The sequence below is a fragment of the Oncorhynchus nerka genome, linkage group LG6 (assembly GCF_034236695.1).
Source record: "Oncorhynchus nerka isolate Pitt River linkage group LG6, Oner_Uvic_2.0, whole genome shotgun sequence".
Taxonomy (NCBI): domain Eukaryota; kingdom Metazoa; phylum Chordata; class Actinopteri; order Salmoniformes; family Salmonidae; genus Oncorhynchus; species Oncorhynchus nerka.
In genome coordinates this window covers 84,645,874-84,670,704 of record NC_088401.1, presented here as the reverse complement: position 1 = coordinate 84,670,704, position 24,831 = coordinate 84,645,874, and the positions used below count along the sequence as shown (strand labels likewise).

Below are 24,831 nucleotides of genomic sequence, written 5' to 3'. Positions count from 1 at the left end.
TATTAGTTACATGCGCCGAATGCAACAGGTAGACCTTACCTTAACCAACAGTGCAGTTTTAAGAAAATAGCAGCAGCGTGGGGGGGGGGGGGGGGGTTGGGTATCATTGCAAATAGTCTGTGTAGCCATTTGATTAGCTGTTCAGGAGTCTTATGGCTTAGGGGTAGAAGCTGTTGAGATGCCTTTTGGTCCTAGGCTTGGCGCTCTGGTACTGCTTGCCATGTTTTAGCAGAGAAAACATTCTATGACCTGGGTAGCTGGAGTTTTTCACAATTTTTAGGGCCTTCCTCTGACACCACCTGGTATAGAGGTCCTGGATGGCAGGAAGCTTGGCCCCAGTGATGTACTGGGCCGTATGCACTACCCTCTGTAGTGCCTTGTGGTCGGAGGCCGAGCAGTTGCCATACCAGGCAGTGATGCAACCTGTCAGGATGCTCTCAATGGTGCAGCTGTAAAACCTTTTGAGGATCTGAGGACTCATGGCAAATCTTTTCAGTGAGGGGGAATAGGTTTTATCATGCCCTCTTCACAACTGTCTTGGTGTGCTTGGACCATGTTAGTTTGTTGGTGACGTGAACGCCAAGGAACATGAAGCTCTCAACCTGTCCCACTACAGCCCCACTGATGGGGCGGGGGGTGCTCGGTCCTCCTTTTCCTGTAGTCAACAATCACCTCCTATGATGAATGACAGATTGAACCAGGACATTGTCATAAAGAGGAGACTCTCTGGTCCTGGTCCAGATCAACACTAGACTTGGTGGGGGTTTAATAGGGGGTTGACCAAGAACTTGGTGGGTTTTATTTGGGTTGGGTGGTGTCCTGTTCGCTATGATGAGTGACAGCTGGCTAATGTAGTCCAGGAGGACAACAGGAAAGTGAGAAGCTACGGAACCGTGGAAGAACAACAGGAAAGTGGGAAGCTACGGAACCGTGGAAGAGCAACAGGAAAGTGGGAAGCTACGGAACTGTGGAAGGACAACAGGAAAGTGAGAAGCTACGGAACCGTGGAAGAACAACAGGAAAGTGGGAAGCTACGGAACCATGGAAGAACAACAGGAAAGTGGGAAGCTACGGAACTGTGGAAGAACAACAGGAAAGTGGGAAGCTACGGAACCGTGGAAGGACAACAGGAAAGTGGGAAGCTACGGAACTGTGGAAGAACAACAGGAAAGTGGGAAGCTACGGAACTGTGGAAGAACAACAGGAAAGTGGGAAGCTACGGAACTGTGGAAGAACAACAGGAAAGTAGGAGGCTACGGAACTGTGGAAGAACAACCGCCTGTGAACATGTTGTCCTGTTGCTAGGCAGAATGAAGAACTTCAGTACTGATCTAGGATCAGATCCATACCATCTTATTCATTTTGATGTAAAAGGCAAAACCTGTTACCCTGCTCTGCACAGGACAGGGATCGTCTGAGTGTACTGAATGCTTCCAAAATTGCATCCTATTCCATGCATACAGTGCAGTCTATGTGACAGTCGTATTCCACACATACTGCACTGTTCTAGTTGTCTACGTGACAGTCGTATTCCACACATACTGCACTGTTCTAGTTGTCTACGTGACAGTCGTATTCCACACATACTGCACTGTTCTAGTTGTCTACGTGACAGTCGTATTCCACACATACTGCACTGTTCTAGTTGTCTATGTGACAGTCGTATTCCACACATACTGCACTGTTCTAGTTGTCTATGTGACAGTCGTATTCCACACATACTGCACTGTTCTAGTTGTCTACGTGACAGTCGTATTCCACACATACTGCACTGTTCTAGTTGTCTACGTGACAGTCGTATTCCACACATACTGCACTGTTCTAGTTGTCTACGTGACAGTCGTATTCCACACATACTGCACTATTCTAGTTGTCTATGTGACAGTCGTATTCCACACATACTGCACTGTTCTAGTTGTCTATGTGACAGTCGTATTCCACACATACTGCACTGTTCTAGTTGTCTATGTGACAGTCGTATTCCACACATACTGCACTGTTCTAGTTGTCTATGTGACAGTCGTATTCCATACATACTGCACTGTTCTAGTTGTCTATGTGACAGTCGTATTCCACACATACTGCACTGTTCTAGTTGTCTATGTGACAGTCGTATTCCACACATACTGCACTGTTCTAGTTGTCTACGTGACAGTCGTATTCCACACATACTGCACTGTTCTAGTTGTCTACGTGACAGTCGTATTCCACACATACTGCACTGTTCTAGTTGTCTACGTGACAGTAGTATTCCACACATACTGCACTGTTCTAGTTGTCTATGTGACAGTCGTATTCCACACATACTGCACTGTTCTAGTTGTCTATGTGACAGTCGTATTCCATACATACTGCACTGTTCTAGTTGTCTATGTGACAGTCGTATTCCACACATACTGCACTGTTCTAGTTGTCTATGTGACAGTCGTATTCCACACATACTGCACTGTTCTAGTTGTCTATGTGACAGTCGTATTCCACACATACTGCACTGTTCTAGTTGTCTATGTGACAGTCGTATTCCACACATACTGCACTGTTCTAGTTGTTTATGTGACAGTCGTATTCCACACATACTGCACTGTTCTAGTTGTCTATGTGACAGTCGTATTCCACACATACTGCACTGTTCTAGTTGTCTATGTGACAGTCGTATTCCACACATACTGCACTGTTCTAGTTGTTTATGTGACAGTCGTATTCCACACATACTGCACTGTTCTAGTTGTCTATGTGACAGTCGTATTCCACACATACTGCACTGTTCTAGTTGTCTATGTGACAGTCGTATTCCACACATACTGCACTGTTCTAGTTGTTTATGTGACAGTCGTATTCCACACATACTGCACTGTTCTAGTTGTCTATGTGACAGTCGTATTCCACACATACTGCACTGTTCTAGTTGTCTATGTGACAGTCGTATTCCACACATACTGCACTGTTCTAGTTGTCTATGTGACAGTCGTATTCCACACATACTGCACTGTTCTAGTTGTCTATGTGACAGTCGTATTCCACACATACTGCACTGTTCTAGTTGTCTATGTGACAGTCGTATTCCACACATACTGCACTGTTCTAGTTGTCTACGTGACAGTCGTATTCCACACATACTGCACTGTTCTAGTTGTCTACGTGACAGTCGTATTCCACACATACTGCACTGTTCTAGTTGTCTATGTGACAGTCGTATTCCATACATACTGCACTGTTCTAGTTGTCTACGTGACAGCACTATGCATCTTCATATCACAGAGTTTCATGTGACCTTCTCATGTTCTGGTCGTGGAATATCTCCTCACGAGCTAACCTTGATATGTCAAAACGAAAACGATATGTCAAAACCGTTTCAAAAGTCTTATATCATCATTAGGAATTGATGATGAAAATATTGTGGTGGGGGGTTTGTTTTGTTTGACTTCAGTGTGGCTTTTGACATTATCCATCATAGTTAACTGCTGGAAAAACATATGTGTTATGGCTTTACACCCCCTGCTATATTGTACATAAAGAGTTACCTGTCTAACGGAATCTAGAGGGTGTTTTTTAATGGAAGCCTCTCAAACATAATCAGGTTGAATCAGTATTTCTCCAGGGCAGCTGTCTAGGGCCCTTAAGTAAAATAAATAAATAATTAATAACAAAATACTGATTCGACCTGAAAAAAGCCACACTCCCATGAGTGTCACAAAATGGTACCAAACAGACCAGTTCGTAGCTGGATTCTTCGCCGATTTTTATACCTTCTCCAGAACATAAATGTTCTTTGGACCTCAAGTTCTGTGAGGTGGAAGAAATTCCTTTGTTCTCTATGAAAATTCAGTCTGTCTCTATACTGTGTGGCCATGGGGAGATAATCTCCTTCAGGAATGTACGACCTCTCTGACCACACCAGCATAGTTGTAGGATACAGAGAGAGGGGGAAGGTACTCGCTGTACCCAAAGAGGGCAAGGTCATGACAAGGCTGACCGGAACATATCCCGGTCCGCATGATCAAACAATCTTGAAGCGTGGATTCCAATTGGTCAAACCAGCGTTGAATGGGTCTAGTCACTGGTACATCCTGCTTGAGTTTCTGCCTATAAGACGGTAGGAACAGGATGGCGTCGTGGTTGGATTTGCCAAAAGGATGGCGGGGGAGGGCTTTGTATGCATCGTGGAAGTTAGAGTAGCAGTGATCCAGTGTATTACCCCCGGCGCGTAGTGCAATCAATATGCTGATAGAATTTAGGTAGCCTTGTTCTCAAATGTGCTTTGTTAAAATCCCCAGCTACAATAAACACAGCCTCAAGATATATGGTTTCTAGTTTACATAGAGTTCAGTGAAGTTCCGCGAGGGCCGTCTTGGTGTCGGCTTTAGGGGGAATGTATATAGCTGTGACGATAACTGACGAGAATTCTCTTGGGTGATAATATGGACGGCATTTGATTGTAAGGAATTCTGGATCAGGTGAGCAGAAGGATTTGAGTTCCTGTATGTTGTTATGATTACAGCATGAGTCGTTAATCATGAAGCATACACCCCCGCCCTTCCTCTTCCCAGAGAGGAGTTTATCTCTATCGGCACAATGCATGGAGAAGCCGGGTGGCTGAACAGATTCCGACAACATATCACGAGAGAGCTATGTTTCCGTGAAACAGAGAATGTTACAATCTCTGATGTCTCTCTGGAAGGCAACCCTTGCTCGAATTTCACCTACCTTGTTGTCAAGAGACTGGACATTGTATACTCGGGAGCGGTGGACAATGTGCACGTCTACGGAGCCTAACCAGGAGGCCTTCTGAGGCACCGTTGTTTTGGGTTGGCTTCTGGGATTAGGTCCATTGTCCTGAGTGGAGGGCCAAACAGAGGATCCGCTTCGGGAAATTAGTATTGCTGGTCGTAAATGTTGGTAAGTTGACGTCGCTCTTATATCAAATAGTTCTTCCCGGCTCTATGTAATAAGACTTAAGTTTTTCTGAGGTAACAATGTCACTTGCCGTTGAACGAAGGAGAGCTCGGGTTTGTTGTTTTGGAAATGTGGTTGTTTTAAAAGTGTGGAATGGAATGTTTCTCAGTAGCTAGCTAACTTTTTAGTTTGGCTGGTAACATCAACTGTGCTAAGTGGCTGTGCTACAGAAACATTGCTAACCAAACAACAGTGCTAGGTGGCTGTGCTACAGAAACACCAGTAACCAAACAACAGTACTAGGTGGCTGTGCTACAGAAACACCAGTAACCAAACAACAGTGCTAGGTGGCTGTGCTACAGAAACACTGCTAACCAAACAACAGTGCTAGGTGCCTGTACTACAGACACACTGCTAACCAAACAACAGTGCTAGGTGGCTGTGCTACAGAAACACCAGTAACCAAACAACAGTACTAGGTGGCTGTGCTACAGAAACACCAGTAACCAAACAACAGTGCTAGGTGGCTGTGCTACAGAAACACCAGTAACCAAACAACAGTGCTAGGTGGCTGTGCTACAGAAACACCAGTAACCAAACAACAGTGCTAGGTGCCTGTACTACAGAAACACTGCTAACCAAACAACAGTGCTAGGTGCCTGTACTACAGAAACACTGCTAACCAAACAACAGTGCTAGGTGCGTGTACTACAGACACACTGCTAACCAAACAACAGTGCTAGGTGCCTGTACTACAGAAACACTGCTAACCAAACAACAGTGCTAGGTGCCTGTACTACAGAAACACTGCTAACCAAACAACAGTGCTAGGAGGCTGTGCTACAGAAACACCAGTAACCAAACAACAGTGCTAGGTGCCTGTACTATAGACACACTGCTAACCAAACAACAGTGCTAGGTGCCTGTACTACAGACACACTGCTAACCAAACAACAGTACTAGGTGCCTGTACTACAGACACACTGCTAACCAAACAACAGTACTAGGTGGCTGTACTACAGAAACACCAGTAACCAAACAACAGTGCTAGGTGGCTGTACTACAGAAACACAGCTAACCAAAAACACTGCTAACCAAACAACAGTGCTAGGTGCCTGTACTACAGACACACTGCTAACCAAACAACAGTACTAGGTGGCTGTACTACAGAAACACCAGTAACCAAACAACAGTGCTAGGTGGCTGTACTACAGAAACACTGCTAACCAAACAACAGTGCTAGGTGCCTGTACTACAGACACACTGCTAACCAAACAACAGTGCTAGGTGCCTGTACTACAGAAACACTGCTAACCAAACAACAGTGCTAGGTGCCTGTACTACAGAAACACTGCTAACCAAACAACAGTGCTAGGTGCCTGTACTACAGAAACACTGCTAACCAAACAACAGTGCTAGGTGCCTGTACTACAGACACACTGCTAACCAAACAACAGTGCTAGGTGCCTGTACTACAGAAACACTGCTAACCAAACAACAGTGCTAGGTGCCTGTACTACAGAAACACTGCTAACCAAACAACAGTGCTAGGTGGCTGTACTACAGAAACACTGCTAACCAAACAACAGTGCTAGGTGGCTGTACTACAGACACACTGCTAACCAAACAACAGTGCTAGGTGGCTGTACTACAGACACACCGGTCGTCATTGTGGATACTAAGGAGATACTAAGGAGGGAAATCGCCAAGTACCAACAGTTTTATGCTATGGAGGAATAACATACTCCATCAAGGAAAGATCCGGCTACCTCAAAAATGAACTCTAACCCGGCAAAAAAAAGAAAGACAGATTAGTCTACAGACACGGACAATATACTTACCGATGAAGTAGAGGCTAGTGCTCTGCCTGGAATCCATGAAACACTGGAAAGGTTGTGTGAGGAGGTAGCAGAGCTGAGGGGGAGTTTAGAGTTTAGCCAGAGTGACATTCTCAGGGTCCATGGAGAGAACAAGGCACTCACAGCCAAGGTACAAATCCAGGGTATTTTGTTCTTAAATGATATTGTAAATTTGAGTGGTAGAGTTATCTGCTCAATATAAAGGATCAAAACTGGAGGAGGCAGGTGGCAGCAGGAGGAGGTAGGGAACTGGTCTGTCTGCCCAATATAAAGGATCACAACTGGTGGAGGTAGGGAACTGGTCTGTCTGCCCAATATTAAGGATCACAACTGGTGGAGGTAGGGAACTGGTCTTTCTGCCCAATATTAAGGATCAAAAATGGAGGAGGCAGGTGGCAGAGGGAGGAGGTAGGGAACTGGTCTGTCTGCCCAATATAAAGGATCACAACTGGAGGAGGCAGGTGGCAGCAGGAGGAGGTAGGGAACTGGTCTTTCTGCCCAATATAAAGGATCAAAACTGGCAGAGGAATACAAATAGCATAAATAGGAAAGTATACCAGTTTCATTTGAGGACCAGGATGTTGGCAACTGTGCCATACAGATTGAAAAATTAAAGGGAAGAGATTTTGATGTACCGATTCCATGGTACATCAATGTATGTATGAGTTGATATATACAATTACACACGATTCAAATTATTATATAGAATTCTTGCCACCAACAAAATGTTGAATATTTGGGGCATAAAATCATCGAAGCTCTGCAAATTTTGTTGTGAGGGTACAGAATCGATAGACCATTTATTTTGGTATTGCCCTCAGGTAACCTGTTTCTGGTCTCAGGTTCAGGAATGGCTGAAAATGCATAACATTGATTTAAAATTGACCCTAGAAATATTACTGTTGTTAGATCTAGAGAGTCAATTACTAATATACCAATACTCTTAGTAAAAATATGTATCTTCAACTCTCAATCTGTGGATTCCATTCGACTAGATTAGTTGTCCTTGATGTCCTTTTATTGGCATTTTGTTGTTTTCTGTTTTCCTTTGTCTTTGTCTTTTTTTCTCTTTAGTTCATTTTCTTGGTTGTTGTTGCATTGGGGGGGGGGTTATTGGGGGTGGGGGGGTTATTGGGGGTGGGGGTGGGGGGGGTTATTGGGGGTGGGGGTTATTGGGGGTGGGGGGGGTGGGCAATGGAATTATTTGTATTTGTATTTATTATTATAATGACTATTTTTCTTGCGGGTGGACTGTGGGAGGGGTCTTGGATGGTTGAGGGACAGCTCTTGGGGAACTGTGGGGGGGATCTTGGAGGATTCGGGTCCCTGTTTTTTGCCTTGTGGGATATCTGTCGACGTGCCCTTGAGCAGGGCGTATATCACTGGTTGCTTCTGTGTGTCGCTCTGAATGGGAGTCTGTTGCATGACTGGTGTGGTGTAGTTGTTGAGCAGTTTTACTGCAAGTATATTGTATGTTTTGGATATTCAATAAAATAAAATAAATTTTAAAAAAAATCCGATCCTTAATAAACCCCAGGAAGAGTAGCTGCTGCCTTGGCAGGAACTAATGGGGATCCTTAATAAACCCCAGGAAGAGTAGCTGCTGCCTTGGCAGGAACTAATGGGGATCCATAATAAACCCCAGGAAGAGTAGCTGCTGCCTTGGCAGGAACTAATGGGGATCCATAATAGACCCCAGGAAGAGTAGCTGCTGCCTTGGCAGGAACTAATGGGGATCCATAATAAACCCAAGGAAGAGTAGCTGATGCCTTGGCAGGAACTAATGGGGATCCCTAATTAATACAAATACAAAATGCAAATAATATTAGCCCTAAATACCCAGGTACTACAGGATGGCTGATGTTGTGTATGTTGACAGGAGTGTGTTGTGTTTACAGCCTGGATGGCTGGTGTTGTGTATGTTGACAGGGGTGTGTTGTGTTTACAGCCTGGATGGCTGGTGTTGTGTATGTTAACAGGAGTGTTGTGTTTACAGACTGTTTCATTATCTTTAATGCGATCCAGACTGAGCCAGAGTACAAGCAGATAAGACAGGTGTGTGGGCCAGTACTACATACAGCCGGCTATCACCACTCTACCACAACACACACACACACACACACACACACACACACACACACACACACACACACACACACACACACACACACACACACTACAGCCAGCTATCACCACTCTACCACTACACACACAACACACACGCACACACACACACACAACCACACACTACAGCCAGCTATCACCACTCTACCACTACACACGCACACGCACACACACACACACACACACACACACACACACACACACACACACACACACACACACACACACACACACACACACACACACACACACACACAAGACACACACTACAGCCAGCTATCACCACTTAACCTCTACCACTGGATTTAAATAACACACTCCCTTCCATGCCAACTAGAACACCCCTAGCTAGATGTCAGGAGTTGCACCAACAGGTAGACCCAATAAAATAATAAATTAATGGGTGGTGGTGACACTCCCTTGTCTCTTTTGAAGTTGGCCAATTTATATTTTCTTTTTTTGTTGTATCTGTTTGGTTAATTGACCTGTCGCTGGCATGCAATGCTGATTAATATCACCTCTGAGGGTGTTGGCTTTGTACTACTCTTGTTAGGTAAATGACTGTACCAATAGGTGGGACTGTTTTCGTTTAATCCTTTTGTGGAATTCTGCCCAAGATTGAAGTCATATCAGTATGACAGAGTTGAGTCCTGCTAAAAAATAAAAATAAAATAAAAGTCATCTGTGTCCTCAAAAAGATGGAAGCCTCTGGACCACTTAGGGAGATAACACTTTCTTCACAGAGATAATGAGTTCAACTCTTTCTGTCGGGTTATGACCTCAGTAATGTACTCTCTCTCTCTCTATTTACCTCCCTCCTGCTCTACCAGTCAATTCCAAGAATCAATCAATCTTTTTTTTATATCAACAGAGCAAGACACGGCGAGTTTGTCATTCTTAGATGTAAACAGAAGTTTATTCAACAAGTGAACTGGCCCATGGTGAGAGGTCAACACAGAGCTGAGACCCAGAGACTGGGTCACGAGGCAGTGAAGGCTCTGCAACAATTCCAGTGGACAGTAGGAACAGCAGCTGATTCATACAATGACCCTTGGAGCTTAAACTGTCTCCGATTATTAGGCTTATCTCTTCAAGGACAAAAGAATGGTGAGGTCAGCATGTCAGTAATCTCCCTTTTTCTATTTACAGAATCTACTCAGTATTTTATTTAACCTTTATTTAACTAGGTAAGTCAGTTAAAGAACAAATTCCTTATTTACAATGACGGCCTACCCCCCGGCCAAACCCTAACCACGCTGGACCAATTGTGCTCCGCCCTATGGGACTCCCGATCACGGCCGGATGTGATGAAGCCTGGATTTGAACCAGGGACTGTAGTGATGCCGCTTGCACTGAGATGCACTGCCTTCCGACAGTATCTGCTCAGTACTACTGTACCACTATTGACAGTATCTGCTCAGTACTACTGTACCACTATTGACAGTATCTGCTCAGTACTACTGTACCACTATTGACAGTATCTACTCAGTACTACTCTACTACTATTGACAGTATCTACTCAGGACTACTCTACTGCTATAGACAGTATCTACTCAGTACTACTCTACTACTATTGACAGTAACTGCCTGCTCAGTACTACTCTACTGCTATAGACAGTATCTACTCAGTACTACTCTACTACTATAGACCGTATCTACTCAGTACTACTCTACTACTATTGACAGTATCTACTCAGTACTACTCTACTGCTATAGACAGTATCTACTCAGTACTACTCTACTACTATTGACAGTATCTACTCAGTACTACTCTACTACTATAGACAGTATCTACTCAGTACTACTCTACTACTATAGACAGTATCTACTCAGTACTACTCTACTACTATAGACAGTATCTACTCAGTACTACTCTACTACTATTGACAGTATCTACTCATGACATTACCATTGACATCCTTCATGGCCTAACAAGTCCAGAGTGGCTGCTACACAACATGGACAGTTAGTGTAGGAACATACTGGACTTGTTGAATCAGTTTCAGGCAGTTGCCTGTGTGAAGCTGCATCTCTGTCTGACTGTTTGCCCGTGAGTCTTAGCTGGATCTCTATATAAGAAGATCTCTGTATGAGAAGATCTCTGTAAGAGTAGATCTCTATATAAGAAGATCTCTGTATGAGAAGATCTCTGTAAGAGTAGATCTCTGTAAGAGTAGATCTCTAAGAGTAGATCTCTTCATGGGTAGATCTTTGTATGAGAAGATATCTGTATGAGTAGATCTTTGTATGAGAAGATATCTGTATGAGTAGATCTCTTCATGAGTAGATATCTGCATGAGTAGATATATGTATGAGAGGACCTCTGTATGAACCTGGCTGGTGATGTGGCCCCACTGGCAGAGCCTGGCTGGTGATGTGGCCCCACTGACAGAGCCTGGCTGGTGATGTGGCCCCACTGACAGAGCCTGGCTGGTGATGTGGCCCCACTGACAGAGCCTGGCTGGTGATGTGGCCCCACTGGCAGAGCCTGGCTGGTGATGTGGCCCCACTGACAGAACCTGGCTGGTGATGTGGCCCCACTGACAGAGCCTGGCTGGTGATGTGGCCCCACTGACAGAGCCTGGCTGGTGATGTGGCCCCACTGACAGAGCCTGGCTGGTGATGTGGCCCCACTGGCAGAGCCTGGCTGGTGATGTGGCCCCACTGGCAGAGCCTGGCTGGTGATGTGGCCCCACTGACAGAGCCTGGCTGGTGATGTGGTGAAGAGGTCCACAGCGACAGCTGTCCCCCACTGAGAGTGACTCCGTTTGGGTCGTTGAGAGAGCATGTACAGATGGCTCCTGATGGTATACTGAACCAGACATACAGAGAGAGAACAGGGGAACACCTCTCACACACACACACACACACACACACACACACACACACACACACACACACACACACACACACACACACACACCACCACCACCATATAACAAGGACACTACACTGTTGCCAGACATCTCCTGGCGGAGCACCAAAATCCATTAACACAGTCACAACAATGCTGTAACTCAACAAGTTCATTAAAACACCATTACTGTATCTTGACTACAGCTCAGCGTTCAACACCATAGTACCCTTAAAGCTCATCACTAAGCTAAGGAACCTGGGACTAAACACCTCCCCCTGCAACTGGATCCTGGACTTCCTGACGGGGTGCCCCCAGGTGGTGAGGGTAGGTAGCAACACATCTGCCACGCTGATCCTCAACACTGGAGCTCCCCAGGGGTGCGTGCTCAGTCCCCTCCTGTACTCCCTGTTCACCCACGACTGCATGGACAGGCACGACTCCAACACCATCATTAAGTTTGCAGACGACACAACAGTGGTAGGCCTGATCAACGACGAGACAGCCTATATGGAGGAGGTCAGAGACCTGGCCGGGTGGTGCCAGAGTAACAACCTATCCGTCAACGTAACCAAGACTAAGGAGGTGATTGTGGACTACAGGAAAAGGAGCACCGAGCACGTCCCCATTCTCATCGACGGGGCTGTAGTGGAGCAGGTTGAGAGCTTCAAATTCCTTGGTGTCCACATCAACAACAAACTAGAATGGTCCAAACACACCAAGAGAGTTGTGAAGAGGGCACAACAAAACCTATTCCCCCTCAGGAAACTAAAAAGATTTGGCATGGGTCCTGAGATCCTCAAAAGGTTCTACAGCTGCAACATCTAGAGCATTCGGACCGGTTGCATCACTGCCTGGTACAGCAATTGCTCGGCCTCCAACCGCAAGGCATTACAGAGGGTAGTGCGTACTGCCCAGTACATCACTGGGGGCTAAGCTGCCTGCCATCCAGGACCTCTACACCAGGCGGTGTCAGAGGAAGGCCCTGAAAATTGTCAAAGACCCCAGCCACCCCAGTCATAGACTGTTCTCTCTGCTACCGCATGGCAAGCGGCACCGGAGTGCCAAGTCTAGGACAAAAAGGTTTCTCAACAGTTTTTACCCCCAAGCCATAAGACTCCTGAACAGGTAACCAAATGGTTACCCGGACAATTTGCATTGTGTGCCCCCCAGCCCCTCTCTTACGCTGCTGCTACTCTCTGTTTATCATATATGCATAGTCACTTTAACTATACATTCATGTACATACTACCTCAATTTGCGCGACCAACCAGTGCTCCTGCACATTGGCTAACCGGGCTATCTGCATTGTGTCCCACCACCCGCCAACCCCTCTTTTACGCTACTGCTACTCTCTGTTCATCATATATGCATAATCACTTTAACCATACCTACATGTACATACTACCTCAATAAGCCTGACTGACAGGTGTCTGTATAGAGCCTTGCTACTCTTATTTTCAAATGTCTTTTTACTGTTGTTTTATTTGTTTACTTACCTACACACACACACACACACACACACACACACACACACACACACACACACACCACACACACACACACACACACACACACACACACACACACACACACACACACACATACTTTTTTTCTCCGCACTGTTGGTTAGAGCCTGTAAGTAAGCATTTCACTGTAAGGTCTACTACACCTGTTGTATTCGGCGCACGTGACAAATAAACTTTGATTTGATTTGATCTCTGCACTTTTCTGAGTCGGTCTCACCAAGCCCCTCTCTATCTCTATCTCTCTTAACTCATAATGGACTTCCTAAAGTGTTCATATTGAGGAGCTTTCTATGTCTGAATCCAACAGCAGTATAGTGAATAGGGTGTAATTTGGGACATCATCTGTCTGAATCCTGAGTCTATTCTGAGCGGCACTATCTTTTATTTTGCCATCAATTGTTTGCTAAATGGTCCAACAACGTGTATGTGTGTGTATTTTATTCCTCTTTTGTTACCATTTGTAAGTGTTTTATTTTGTCATTTTTTAGGGGAAAATAAAGGGAAATATATAAAAATATATATACATAATTTATATGCGCTGTACATTTATAAAACATATATATGGGGGATTGTAAATGATGCAGACAATTAAATTGATGGAAGCAACAATCTATCTGCAATTAAACTGAACTACCCCCTCAAAAAATATATGCAAAATATATATAAGAAAGAAAGGAAATATTAAAAAAATATATTTTTGAAAAATTGAAAGACAAAAAAAGAAAATCTGAAAGAAAGATCAAATAAATAGAAAGAAAAGTAAGAAAGAGAGGGAGGATTGGTTGGTTGGTTATATCAATATGATGTGATTGGTTGGTTGGTTATATCAATATGATGTGATTGGTTGGTTGGAAGGAAGGTTGAGAAAAAGCGGCTCTATTTGAGTCTCATATCCTTCTATTGGTATCGTAGAATACATATATTTTTGCAGATGTTATCGCAGGTACAGCAAAATGCTTATGTTTCTAGCTCCAACAGTGCAGTAATGCCCACAATACACACAAATCCAACATTTGAGTTGGCAGGAAGAGGAGACCCAGTCATTGTGGACAAATGCCAGGGTGCACAAACTACCCATGCCAGTTCCTGTTCCAGAGTGCAGGGTGTACACGTTCCCCAAGCCAGTTCTTGTTCCAAATGCCACGTTTTTATCTAGCCATCTGTGATTGGCCTGTAGGTATAGGGAGGTGCCAGGTAGCAGGCTGAGTATTCTGTCTGCAGACTGGTGTCCTCGTCATGACTACCCCCTGCCTCCGTCTCTCACCATCCCATTGCAATCCAGACCGCTGCATATGGCCGTCCTGCAGCATTTAACGACCCCTTCATCATATCCAACTACAAATCATGTGTTTTAGCATTCATCCAATTAATGATTAAAGCACTGGCTGGCATACACAAGTATCATCGTTTCTGCAGGAAATGTGGTCAACTCTACAGAGGGAGGAAGGTCCAGTTGACCACAGTGGCTTTGGACAGAAGGTTTTGCCCCCTGTTCTGCAATAGTCCTATCAGCCCGACACACCCACCCTATCATAAATACAGCGACAACAGAGTGTTCCATTGGCAAACAACACACACACACACACACACACACACACACACACACACACACACACACACACACACACACACACACACACACACACACACACACACACACACACACACACACTTACATATCATCACAAGAGATTAACATCCAGAGCCTTCAGAAACTATTCACACCCCTTGACTTTTTCCACATTTTGTCGTGCTACAGCCTGAATTTAAAATGGATTACATTTAGTTGTTGTCACTGGTCTATGCAAAATAGCCCATATTGTCAAAGTGGAATTATGTATTTCTAAATGTTAACAAATGTTAATAAAACATCTAAAGTTGAAATGTCTTGAGTCAATAAAGTATTTAACCCCTTTGTTATGGCTAAATAAGTTCAGGAGTAAATCTTTAAATGAACAAGTCACATAATGCATAAATCTACATAAATCTACACCTACAAATTGGTTGTCTAGCAGTGGTTGTCTAGCAGTGGTTGTCTAGCAGTGGTTGTCTAGCAGTGGTTGTCTAGCAGTGGTTGTCTAGCAGTGGTTGTCTAGCAGTGGTAAACAACCAATTTGACAGAGCTAGAAGAATTTAGAAAATACTAATGGGCAAATATTGTACAGTCCAGGTGTTGAAAGCTCTCTGAGACCCAGGTGTGGAAAGCTCTCTGAGACCCAGGTGTGGAAAGCTCTCTGAGACCCAGGTGTGGAAAGCTCTCTGAGACCCAGGTGTGGAAAGCTCTTAGAGACCCAGGTGTGGAAAGCTCTCTGAGACCCAGGTGTGGAAAGCTCTCTGAGACCCAGGTGTGGAAAGCTCTCTGAGACCCAGGTGTGGAAAGCTCTTAGAGACCCAGGTGTGGAAAGCTCTTAGAGACCCAGGTGTGGAAAGCTCTTAGAGACCCAGGTGTGGAAAGCTCTTAGAGACCCAGGTGTGGAAAGCTCTTAGAGACCCAGGAAGACACACAGCTGTAATCGCTGCCGCAGGTGCTTCTACAAAGTATTGACTCAGGGGTATGAATATTTATGTAAATGAGATATATCTGTATTTCATTTTCACTACATTTGCAAACATTTCTAAAAACATGTTTTCACTTTGTCATTATGGGCTATTATGTGTAAATGGGTGAGAGAAAAACAATAATTTAATAAATTCTAAAATAAGGCTGTAACGTAACACAATGTGGACTAAGTCAATGGGTCTGAAAAGTTTCCGAATGCAACTGAATATGGAAGTCAAAGGTGGCGTCTCCGCTGATAACGACACTCGTTGTCGACATAAAGTCTTCCTCCCGGTCCTAGCTCAGATATGTCTCAGTAGGCCTTCACATTGTACTGCTCAGAAACAACACACGCCACTTGTAATCTGTACCTCACAAAGTGTGTATAGACGGTACTGTTAGTCCTAACAAAGTGTGTATAGACAGTACTGTTAGTCCTAACAAAGTGTGTACAGACAGTACTGTTAGTCCTAACAAAGTGTGTACAGACAGTACTGTTAGTCCTAACAAAGTGTGTACAGACAGTACTGTTAGTCCTAACAAAGTGTGTATAGACAGTACTGTTAGTCCTAACAAAGTGTGTACAGACAGTACTGTTAGTCCTAACAAAGTGTGTATAGACAGTACTGTTAGTCCTAACAAAGTGTGTATAGACAGTACTGTTAGTCCTAACAAAGTGTGTACAGACAGTACTGTTAGTCCTAACAAAGTGTGTACAGACAGTACTGTTAGTCCTAACAAAGTGTGTACAGACAGTACTGTTAGTCCTAACAAAGTGTGTACAGACAGTACTGTTAGTCCTAACAAAGTGTGTATAGACAGTACTGTTAGTCCTAACAAAGTGTGTACAGACAGTACTGTTAGTCCTAACAAAGTGTGTATAGACAGTACTGTTAGTCCTAACAAAGTGTGTATAGACAGTACTGTTAGTCCTAACAAAGTGTGTACAGACAGTACTGTTAGTCCTAACAAAGTGTGTATAGACAGTACTGTTAGTCTTAACAAAGTGTGTATAGACAGTACTGTTAGTCCTAACAAAGTGTGTATAGACAGTACTGTTAGTCCTAACAAAGTGTGTATAGACAGTACTGTTAGTCCTAACAAAGTGTGTATAGACAGTACTGTTAGTCTTAACAAAGTGTGTATAGACAGTACAGTTAGTCCTAACAAAATGTGTACAGACAGTACTGTTAGTCCTAACAAAGTGTGTATAGACAGTACTGTTAGTCCTAACAAAGTGTGTACAGACAGTACTGTTAGTCCTAACAAAGTGTGTATAGACAGTACTGTTAGTCCTAACAAAGTGTGTACAGACAGTACTGTTAGTCCTAACAAAGTGTGTACAGACAGTACTGTTAGTCCTAACAAAGTGTGTATAGACAGTACTGTTAGTCCTAACAAAGTGTGTACAGACAGTACTGTTAGTCCTAACAAAGTGTGTATAGACAGTACTGTTAGTCCTAACAAAGTGTGTACAGACAGTACTGTTAGTCCTAATAAAGTGTGTATAGACAGTACTGTTAGTCCTAACAAAGTGTGTATAGACAGTACTGTTAGTCCTAACAAAGTGTGTACAGACAGTACTGTTAGTCCTAACAAAGTGTGTATAGACAGTACTGTTAGTCCTAACAAAGTGTGTACAGACAGTACTGTTAGTCCTAACAAAGTGTGTATAGACAGTACTGTTAGTCCTAACAAAGTGTGTACAGACAGTACTGTTAGTCCTAACAAAGTGTGTATAGACAGTACGGTTAGTCCTAACAAAGTGTGTACAGACAGTACTGTTAGTCCTAACAAAGTGTGTACAGACAGTACTGTTAGTCCTAATAAAGTGTGTACAGACAGTACTGTTAGTCCTAACAAAGTGTGTACAGACAGTACTGTTAGTCCTAACAAAGTGTGTATAGACAGTACTGTTAGTCCTAATAAAGTGTGTACAGACAGTACTGTTAGTCCTAATAAAGTGTGTATAGACAGTACTGTTAGTCCTAACAAAGTGTGTACAGACAGTACTGTTAAACCTTTCGTAAATCAGAAGTACAGCAATGATGGCTGCTGAAGCTATGGAAGAGTTTTAATGGAAAACTGTTAACTCTAATTTGAACCGAGTTTAAGTCATCCCAAGGGTTGGTTCGTGCTGCCAAAGGGAGATGCGAACTGGCAGTAATCAGTTGCATGCCAACTATAATCCCAACTAACACGTCAGCATGTTTCCAAACAAACCTGTGGTTTACGTTTACAATTTGGCAATGATGAGAGAGGAGTATATTTAGATTTTAATAAGCCTTCTGCAATCCACCCAAACCAATTCAAAACTCGTCCAATATCACAAGCTGCCTAGTGAGATTTGTGATGCGTTGTGTTTACAGTGAACTCTAGAGGGTTTGGGATGCGTTGTGTTTACAGTGAACTCTAGAGGGTTTGTGATGCGTTGTGTTTACTGTGACCTCTAGAGGGTTTGGGATGCGTTGTGTTTACAGTGAACTCTAGAGGGTTTGTGATGCGTTGTGTTTACAGTGAACTCTAGAGGGTTTGTGATGCGTTGTGTTTACTGTGACCTCTAGAGGGTTTGTGATGCGTTGTGTTTACTGTGACCTCTAGAGGGTTTGTGATGCGTTGTGTTTACAGTGAACTCTAGAGGGTTTGTGATGCGTTGTGTTTACAGTGAACTCTAGAGGGTTTGTGATGCGTTGTGTTTACTGTGACCTCTAGAGGGTTTGGGATGCGTTGTGTTTACTGTGACCTCTAGAGGGTTTGGGATGCGTTGTGTTTACTGTGACCTCTAGAGGTTTGGGATGCGTTGTGTTTACTGTGACCTCTAGAGGGTTTGTGATGCGTTGTGTTTACTGTGACCTCTAGAGGGTTTGTGTTTACTGTGACCTCTAGAGGGTTTGTGATGCGTTGTGTTTACTGTGACCTCTAGAGGGTTTGTGATGTGTTGTGTTTACAGTGAACTCTAGAGGTTTGGGATGCGTTGTGTTTACTGTGACCTCTAGAGGGTTTGTGATGTGTTGTGTTTACAGTGAACTCTAGAGGTTTGTGATGCGTTGTGTTTACAGTGAACTCTAGAGGGTTTGTGATGCGTTGTGTTTACAGTGAACTCTAGAGGGTTTGTGATGCGTTGTGTTTACTGTGACCTCTAGAGGGTTTGGGATGCGTTGTGTTTACTGTGACCTCTAGAGGGTTTGTGATGCGTTGTGTTTACTGTGACCTCTAGAGGGTTTGTGATGCGTTGTGTTTACTGTGACCTCTAGAGGGTTTGTGATGCGTTGTGTTTACTGTGACCTCTAGAGGGTTTGTGATGCGTTGTGTTTACTGTGACCTCTAGAGGGTTTGTGATGCGTTGTGTTTACTGTGACCTCTAGAGGGTTTGGGATGCGTTGTGTTTACTGTGACCTCTAGAGGGTTTGTGATGCGTTGTGTTTACTGTGACCTCTAGAGGGTTTGTGATGCGTTGTGTTTACTGTGACCTCTAGAGGGTTTGTGATGCGTTGTGTTTACTGTGACCTCTAGAGGGTTTGTGATGCGTTGTGTTTACTGTGACCTCTAGAGGGTTTGTGATGCGTTGTGTTTACAGTGAACTCTAGAGGTTTGTGATGCGTTGTGTTTACTGTGACCTCTAGAGGGTTTGTGATGCGTTGTGTTTACTGTGACCTCTAGAGGGTTTGTGATGCGTTGTGTTTACAGTGAACTCTCGTTGTGTTTACTGTGAGGGTTTGTGATGCGTTGTGTTTACTGTGAACTCTAGAGGTTTGTGATGCGTTGTGTTTACTGTGACCTCTAGAGGGTTTGTGATGCGTTGTGTTTACTGTGAACTCTAGAGGTTTGTGATGCGTTGTGTTTACTGTGACCTCTAGAGGGTTTGTGATGCGTTGTGTTTACTGTGACCTCTAGAGGGTTTGTGATGCGTTGTGTTTACTGTGACCTCTAGAGGGTTTGTGATGCGTTGTGTTTACTGTGACCTCTAGAGGGTTTGTGATGCGTTGTGTTTACAGTGAACTCTAGAGGGTTTGTGATGCGTTGTGTTTACTGTGACCTCTAGAGGGTTTGTGATGCGTTGTGTTTACTGTGACCTCTAGAGGGTTTGTGATGCGTTGTGTTTACTGTGACCTCTAGAGGGTTTGTGATGCGTTGTGTTTACAGTGAACTCTAGAGGTTTGTGATGCGTTGTGTTTACAGTGAACTCTAGAGGTTTGTGATGCGTTGTGTTTACTGTGACCTCTAGAGGGTTTGTGATGCGTTGTGTTTACAGTGAACTCTAGAGGTTTGTGATGCGTTGTGTTTACTGTGACCTCTAGAGGGTTTGTGATGCGTTGTGTTTACAGTGAACTCTAGAGGTTTGTGATGCGTTGTGTTTACAGTGAACTCTAGAGGTTTGTGATGCGTTGTGTTTACAGTGAACTCTAGAGGTTTGTGTTGTTTTTTCCCTGTTTTTCTGAAGGGCTTAATGGTGCTCTACCATGCCGTCCCTAGAAGAGGGGTGCGTCACGCAGTGCCAGGCTTTTTCCCCCACTATACTCAACTTGAGTGGGTTGAGTCACTGACGTGAACTTCCTGTTCAGTTTTGCCGGACAGGAAGCCCATTTTATGGGCTATACTTAGCCTTGTCTCAGGGTAGTAAGTTGGTGGTCTGTTGATATACATTTAGTTGTGTGGGGGCTGTGCTTTGACAAAGTGAGTGGGCTTATATCCTGCCTGGTTGGCCCGGTCCAGGGGTATCGTCAGACAGGGCCACGGTGTCCCCCAACCCCTCCGGTCTCAGACTCCAGTATCTATGCTGCAATAGTCTAGGTGCCGGAAGGCTAGGGTCTGTCTGTTATATCTGGTGTAATTCTCCTGTCTTATCTGTCATCCTGTGTGAACTTAAGTTCTCTCTCTCTCTCTCTCTCTCTCTCTCTCTCTCTCTCTCTCTCTCTCTCTCTCTCTCTCTCTCCCATCCCGGAGGACCTGAGCCCTAGGACCATGCCTCAACCATACCTGGCCTGATGACTCTTGGCTTTTCATGTCCCCAGTCCACCTGGTCGTGCTGCTGATCCAGTTTCTGCTGTTTTGCCTGTGGCTATGGAACCCTGACCTGTACACCTGACGTGCTACCTTGTACCGGACCTGCTGTCTCAGTCTCTAACTCACTTTCTCTCCCTCCCTCTCTCTCTCTCTCTCCTTCTCTACCGCACCTGTTGTCTCGACCTCTGAACCCTCGGCTATGAAAAGCCAACTGACATTTATTCCTGAGGTGCTGACATGTTGCACTCTCGACAACTACTGTGATTATTATTATTTGACCCTGCTGGTCATCCATTAACATTTGAACATCTTGACCTGGTTCTGTTATAATCTCCACCCGGCACAGCCAGAAGAGGACTGGCCACCCCTCAGAGTCTGGTTCCTCTCTAGGTTCCTTTCAAGGTTCCTCCTCTTTCTAGGGAGTTGTTCCTAGCCACCGTGCTTCTACATGTGCGTTGCTCTCTGGTGTTTTAGTCTGGGTTTCTGTATCAGCTCTTTGTGACAACTGCTGATGAAAAAAAGGACTTCATAAATACACTAATAATGAATAATAATAATTAATTCATAATTGTGTGTCTTCTGTCTTTTGCCTGAGTCCTTTGAAAAGTTATTATTATGCATTGGAGAGGGAAATGTATAACTGTATCTTTACGTGTCGAAATGAGGGCTAATGAAAACTAGTTGACTTGTCGTTCAGCTCTCAAATCATCAACATTCTTAGCGAGTCAGTTTTTAAAACAACCTAATTGGTCAATTTGTGATGTTTGATTCAGGGTAGAATAGTCACGTTATTTAGTTTTCATTAGGTTGATGATATTATTGTGGTCATTTTGTGGTTATGACAGGGATATCACCGATACATTCCTATAGTAAATAAACGTTGGAAAATGACATCATCAGAAAGTGGAGCAGAAAGATGGCATGGAGGGTAAACGATGACGTCACAACTTTCAGTACAAGTTGAGTAGGAGGGTGTAACGAAATGCTTATGTTCTTAGCTCCAACAGTGCAGTAATATCGGTTTTTGTTTTGATAGATACCTGGTGTAATTCTCCTGTCTTATCTGTCATCCTGTGTGAACTTAAGTTCTCTCTCTCTCTCTCTCTCTCTCTCTCTCTCTCTCTCTCTCTCTCTCTCTCTCTCTCTCTCTCTGCACTGTTGGTGCTAGGAACACAAGCAGTTTGCTACATCACATCTGATAAATATGTGTATGTGACCAATACAACTGGATTTGATATCCCTTCAGTACTGACAATGTATTTATTTGTTACCTGTCCTGTACACAGTGACATTATTGAAGTTAGTCATTGTGCCTTTCCATAACCCAGGTAAGATTACTGCTCTAAGCACAATATAACAATGAGTAATCACACTAATTATTACATTGTGCAGTGCTTACAAAAAATAATTACACTGTAATGTTTAGTGAGATAATGTGAAATATAGAGATATTTTTGAGGTGTTTTAATGTATCAGAAACAGGATGAAATAAAAGTGGAGGTGTAAATGAGGATGAGAGGTAGAGAGTTGAAGTACAGTACCTGTGGAAGAACAGCAGGATGGACAGCGTGGTCTGGTCGATGTTGCTGTTGCAGATGCCCTCGTTGAGCAGGTAACAGGGGTCTCTGACCACAGACTCCAGAGAGTCCAGCCTCATCATGCTGTTCAGCTTGTCTGTGTTCACGTTCTGGTTCTGGAACGTCAGCTGCTCACGGAACTGGCGGAAGTGGCTGAGCGACGTGGGGCTGCCCATCAGAGGGGTGCTTTGGCCTCTGCCTTGGCCCCCACTTCTAGCTGGGTCGTCACAGTTGGCCAGGTCCAGGCAGCAGGAGCAGCAGTCCAGACCGATGGGAGAGAGACACTCCTCTCCATCTGACATGATGACAGCAGATCAGTCAAACCCAGTCAGCAGAGCACCTTGAGCGACTGGAGAGATGAGCTCCACAGCAGGAGAGAGAGAGTTAGAAAGAGAGAAAGGGAAAGAGAAAGACCTTGGTGCTGGTATCTCTTCTTCTTCTCAGGCTTGTAGTTGTTGTTGTGTGTTCCTCAGTGTATGCAGAGGGACGGATTTTCTCCCTCCAGGTGTTCTGGATCAGGGTGTTGGGAAGTCAAGTGTCCCCTGCTTCCTCCTCTCCCTGAGAGTAGACAGTCAGTCGTGTCTCCCTGAGTCTCCCTCTCGTCACGTTAATAAGGCTATGTTTGCTTTGGTTGTGAGACACTCGCTGGCTGTGGGGGAGAGAGAGCTAGCCAATGCTGTGCTGTCTGCGTCTGTGTCGAACACACACATCCTGATTCAGCGGGATTGTGTTTCAAAGCTGCTTATCACTTTTTTTCACTGCCCAGCACTTTTTCCTCCCCCAACGTGCTTAGAGACTGAGGGAGGGAGGTCGGGAGGGGGGAGGGTGAGAGGGAGAGAGGGAGGGAGGTTAGCCGGGAGGGAGGTGGGGGAAACCCTTGTGATTGGTAAACGACTGGCCCTCCTCCTTCTCCTCTCTCACATTCCCGCTGAATCAGGATGTGTGTGTTCGACACAGACGCAGACAGCACAATTAGGGGATGGAAAGATGCAGAGAGAGATGCAGAGAGAGAGACAGAGAGAGAGAGAGAGAGAAAGAAAGAAAGAAAGAAAGAAAGAAAGAAAGAAAGAAAGAGAAAGAAAGAAAGAAAGAAAGAAAGAAAGAAAAAGGGAGAGGGAGACGCAGAGAGAGAGACAGGGAGAGCATGAGCACATATGGAGCTGCTGCTCCCTGTTAAAGGGAATGATTTTAACTTCATGCCTAATGACACGATTATACCTCGTGCTCTGTCTGAAGCATACTGTAGGCTACCTCTCTGTGGGCTGAGTGCTCTGTCTGAAGCATACTGTAGGCTAGCTCTCTGTGGGCTGAGTGCTCTGTCTGAAGCATACTGTAGGCTACCTCTCTGTGGGCTGAGTGCTCTGTCTGAAGCATACTGTAGGCTAGCTCTCTGTGGGCTGAGTGCTCTGTCTGAAGCATACTGTAGGCTCCCTCTCTTTGGGCTGAGTGCTCTGTCTGAAGCATACTGTAGGCTCCCTCTCTGTGGGCTGAGTGCTCTGTCTGAAGCATACTGTAGGCTAGCTCTCTGTGGGCTGAGTGCTCTGTCTGAAGCATACTGTAGGCTACCTCTCTTTAGGCTGAGTGCTCTGTCTGAAGCATACTGTAGGCTCCCTCTCTTTGGGCTGAGTGCTCTGTCTGAAGCATACTGTAGGCTCCCTCTCTGTGGGCTGAGTGCTCTGTCTGAAGCATACTGTAGGCTAGCTCTCTGTGGGCTGAGTGCTCTGTCTGAAGCATACTGTAGGCTACCTCTCTTTAGGCTGAGTGCTCTGTCTGAAGCATACTGTAGGCTCCCTCTCTTTGGGCTGAGTGCTCTGTCTGAAGCATACTGTAGGCTCCCTCTCTTTGGGCTGAGTGCTCTGTCTGAAGCATACTGTAGGCTCCCTCTCTTTGGGCTGAGTGCTCTGTCTGAAGCATACTGTAGGCTCCCTCTCTGTGGGCTGAGTGCTCTGTCTGAAGCATACTGTAGGCTAGCTCTCTGTGGGCTGAGTGCTCTGTCTGAAGCATACTGTAGGCTACCTCTCTTTAGGCTGAGTGCTCTGTCTGAAGCATACTGTAGGCTCCCTCTCTTTGGGCTGAGTGCTCTGTCTGAAGCATACTGTAGGCTCCATCTCTGTGGGCTGAGTGCTCTGTCTGAAGCATACTGTAGGCTACCTCTCTTTGGGCTGAGTGCTCTGTCTGAAGCATACTGTAGGCTCCCTCTCTGTGGGCTGAGTGCTCTGTCTGAAGCATACTGTAGGCTAGCTCTCTTTAGGCTGAGTGCTCTGTCTGAAGCATACTGTAGGCTAGCTCTCTTTGGGCTGCATTTACAGCATTGTTGTCAAAATGGATGTCATTATTTAAACACATCTTTAACTAGGAAGAGCAGCGATGTTCCTTGTGGATTAATGAGTTGGACAACAGTAAAGGCACACAGATCTATATGGAGGCTCGGGCCAATGTACATGAATGTGGC

General features: G+C 44.7%; 1 protein-coding gene across 1 annotated transcript in view; it reads right to left on the bottom strand.

Annotated features, from left to right (window-relative positions):
* Positions 1-23,085, bottom strand: part of LOC115122603 (uncharacterized) — a 70,887-nt gene extending 47,802 nt beyond the window's left edge. Inside the window, exon 1 of the mRNA XM_029651821.2 lies at positions 22,344-23,085. Within this exon, the coding sequence (XP_029507681.1) occupies positions 22,344-22,681 (338 nt within the window). The 5' untranslated portion in view covers positions 22,682-23,085. The remainder of the gene's footprint in view (positions 1-22,343) is intronic.
* Between the last annotated feature and the right edge of the window lie 1,746 nt (positions 23,086-24,831).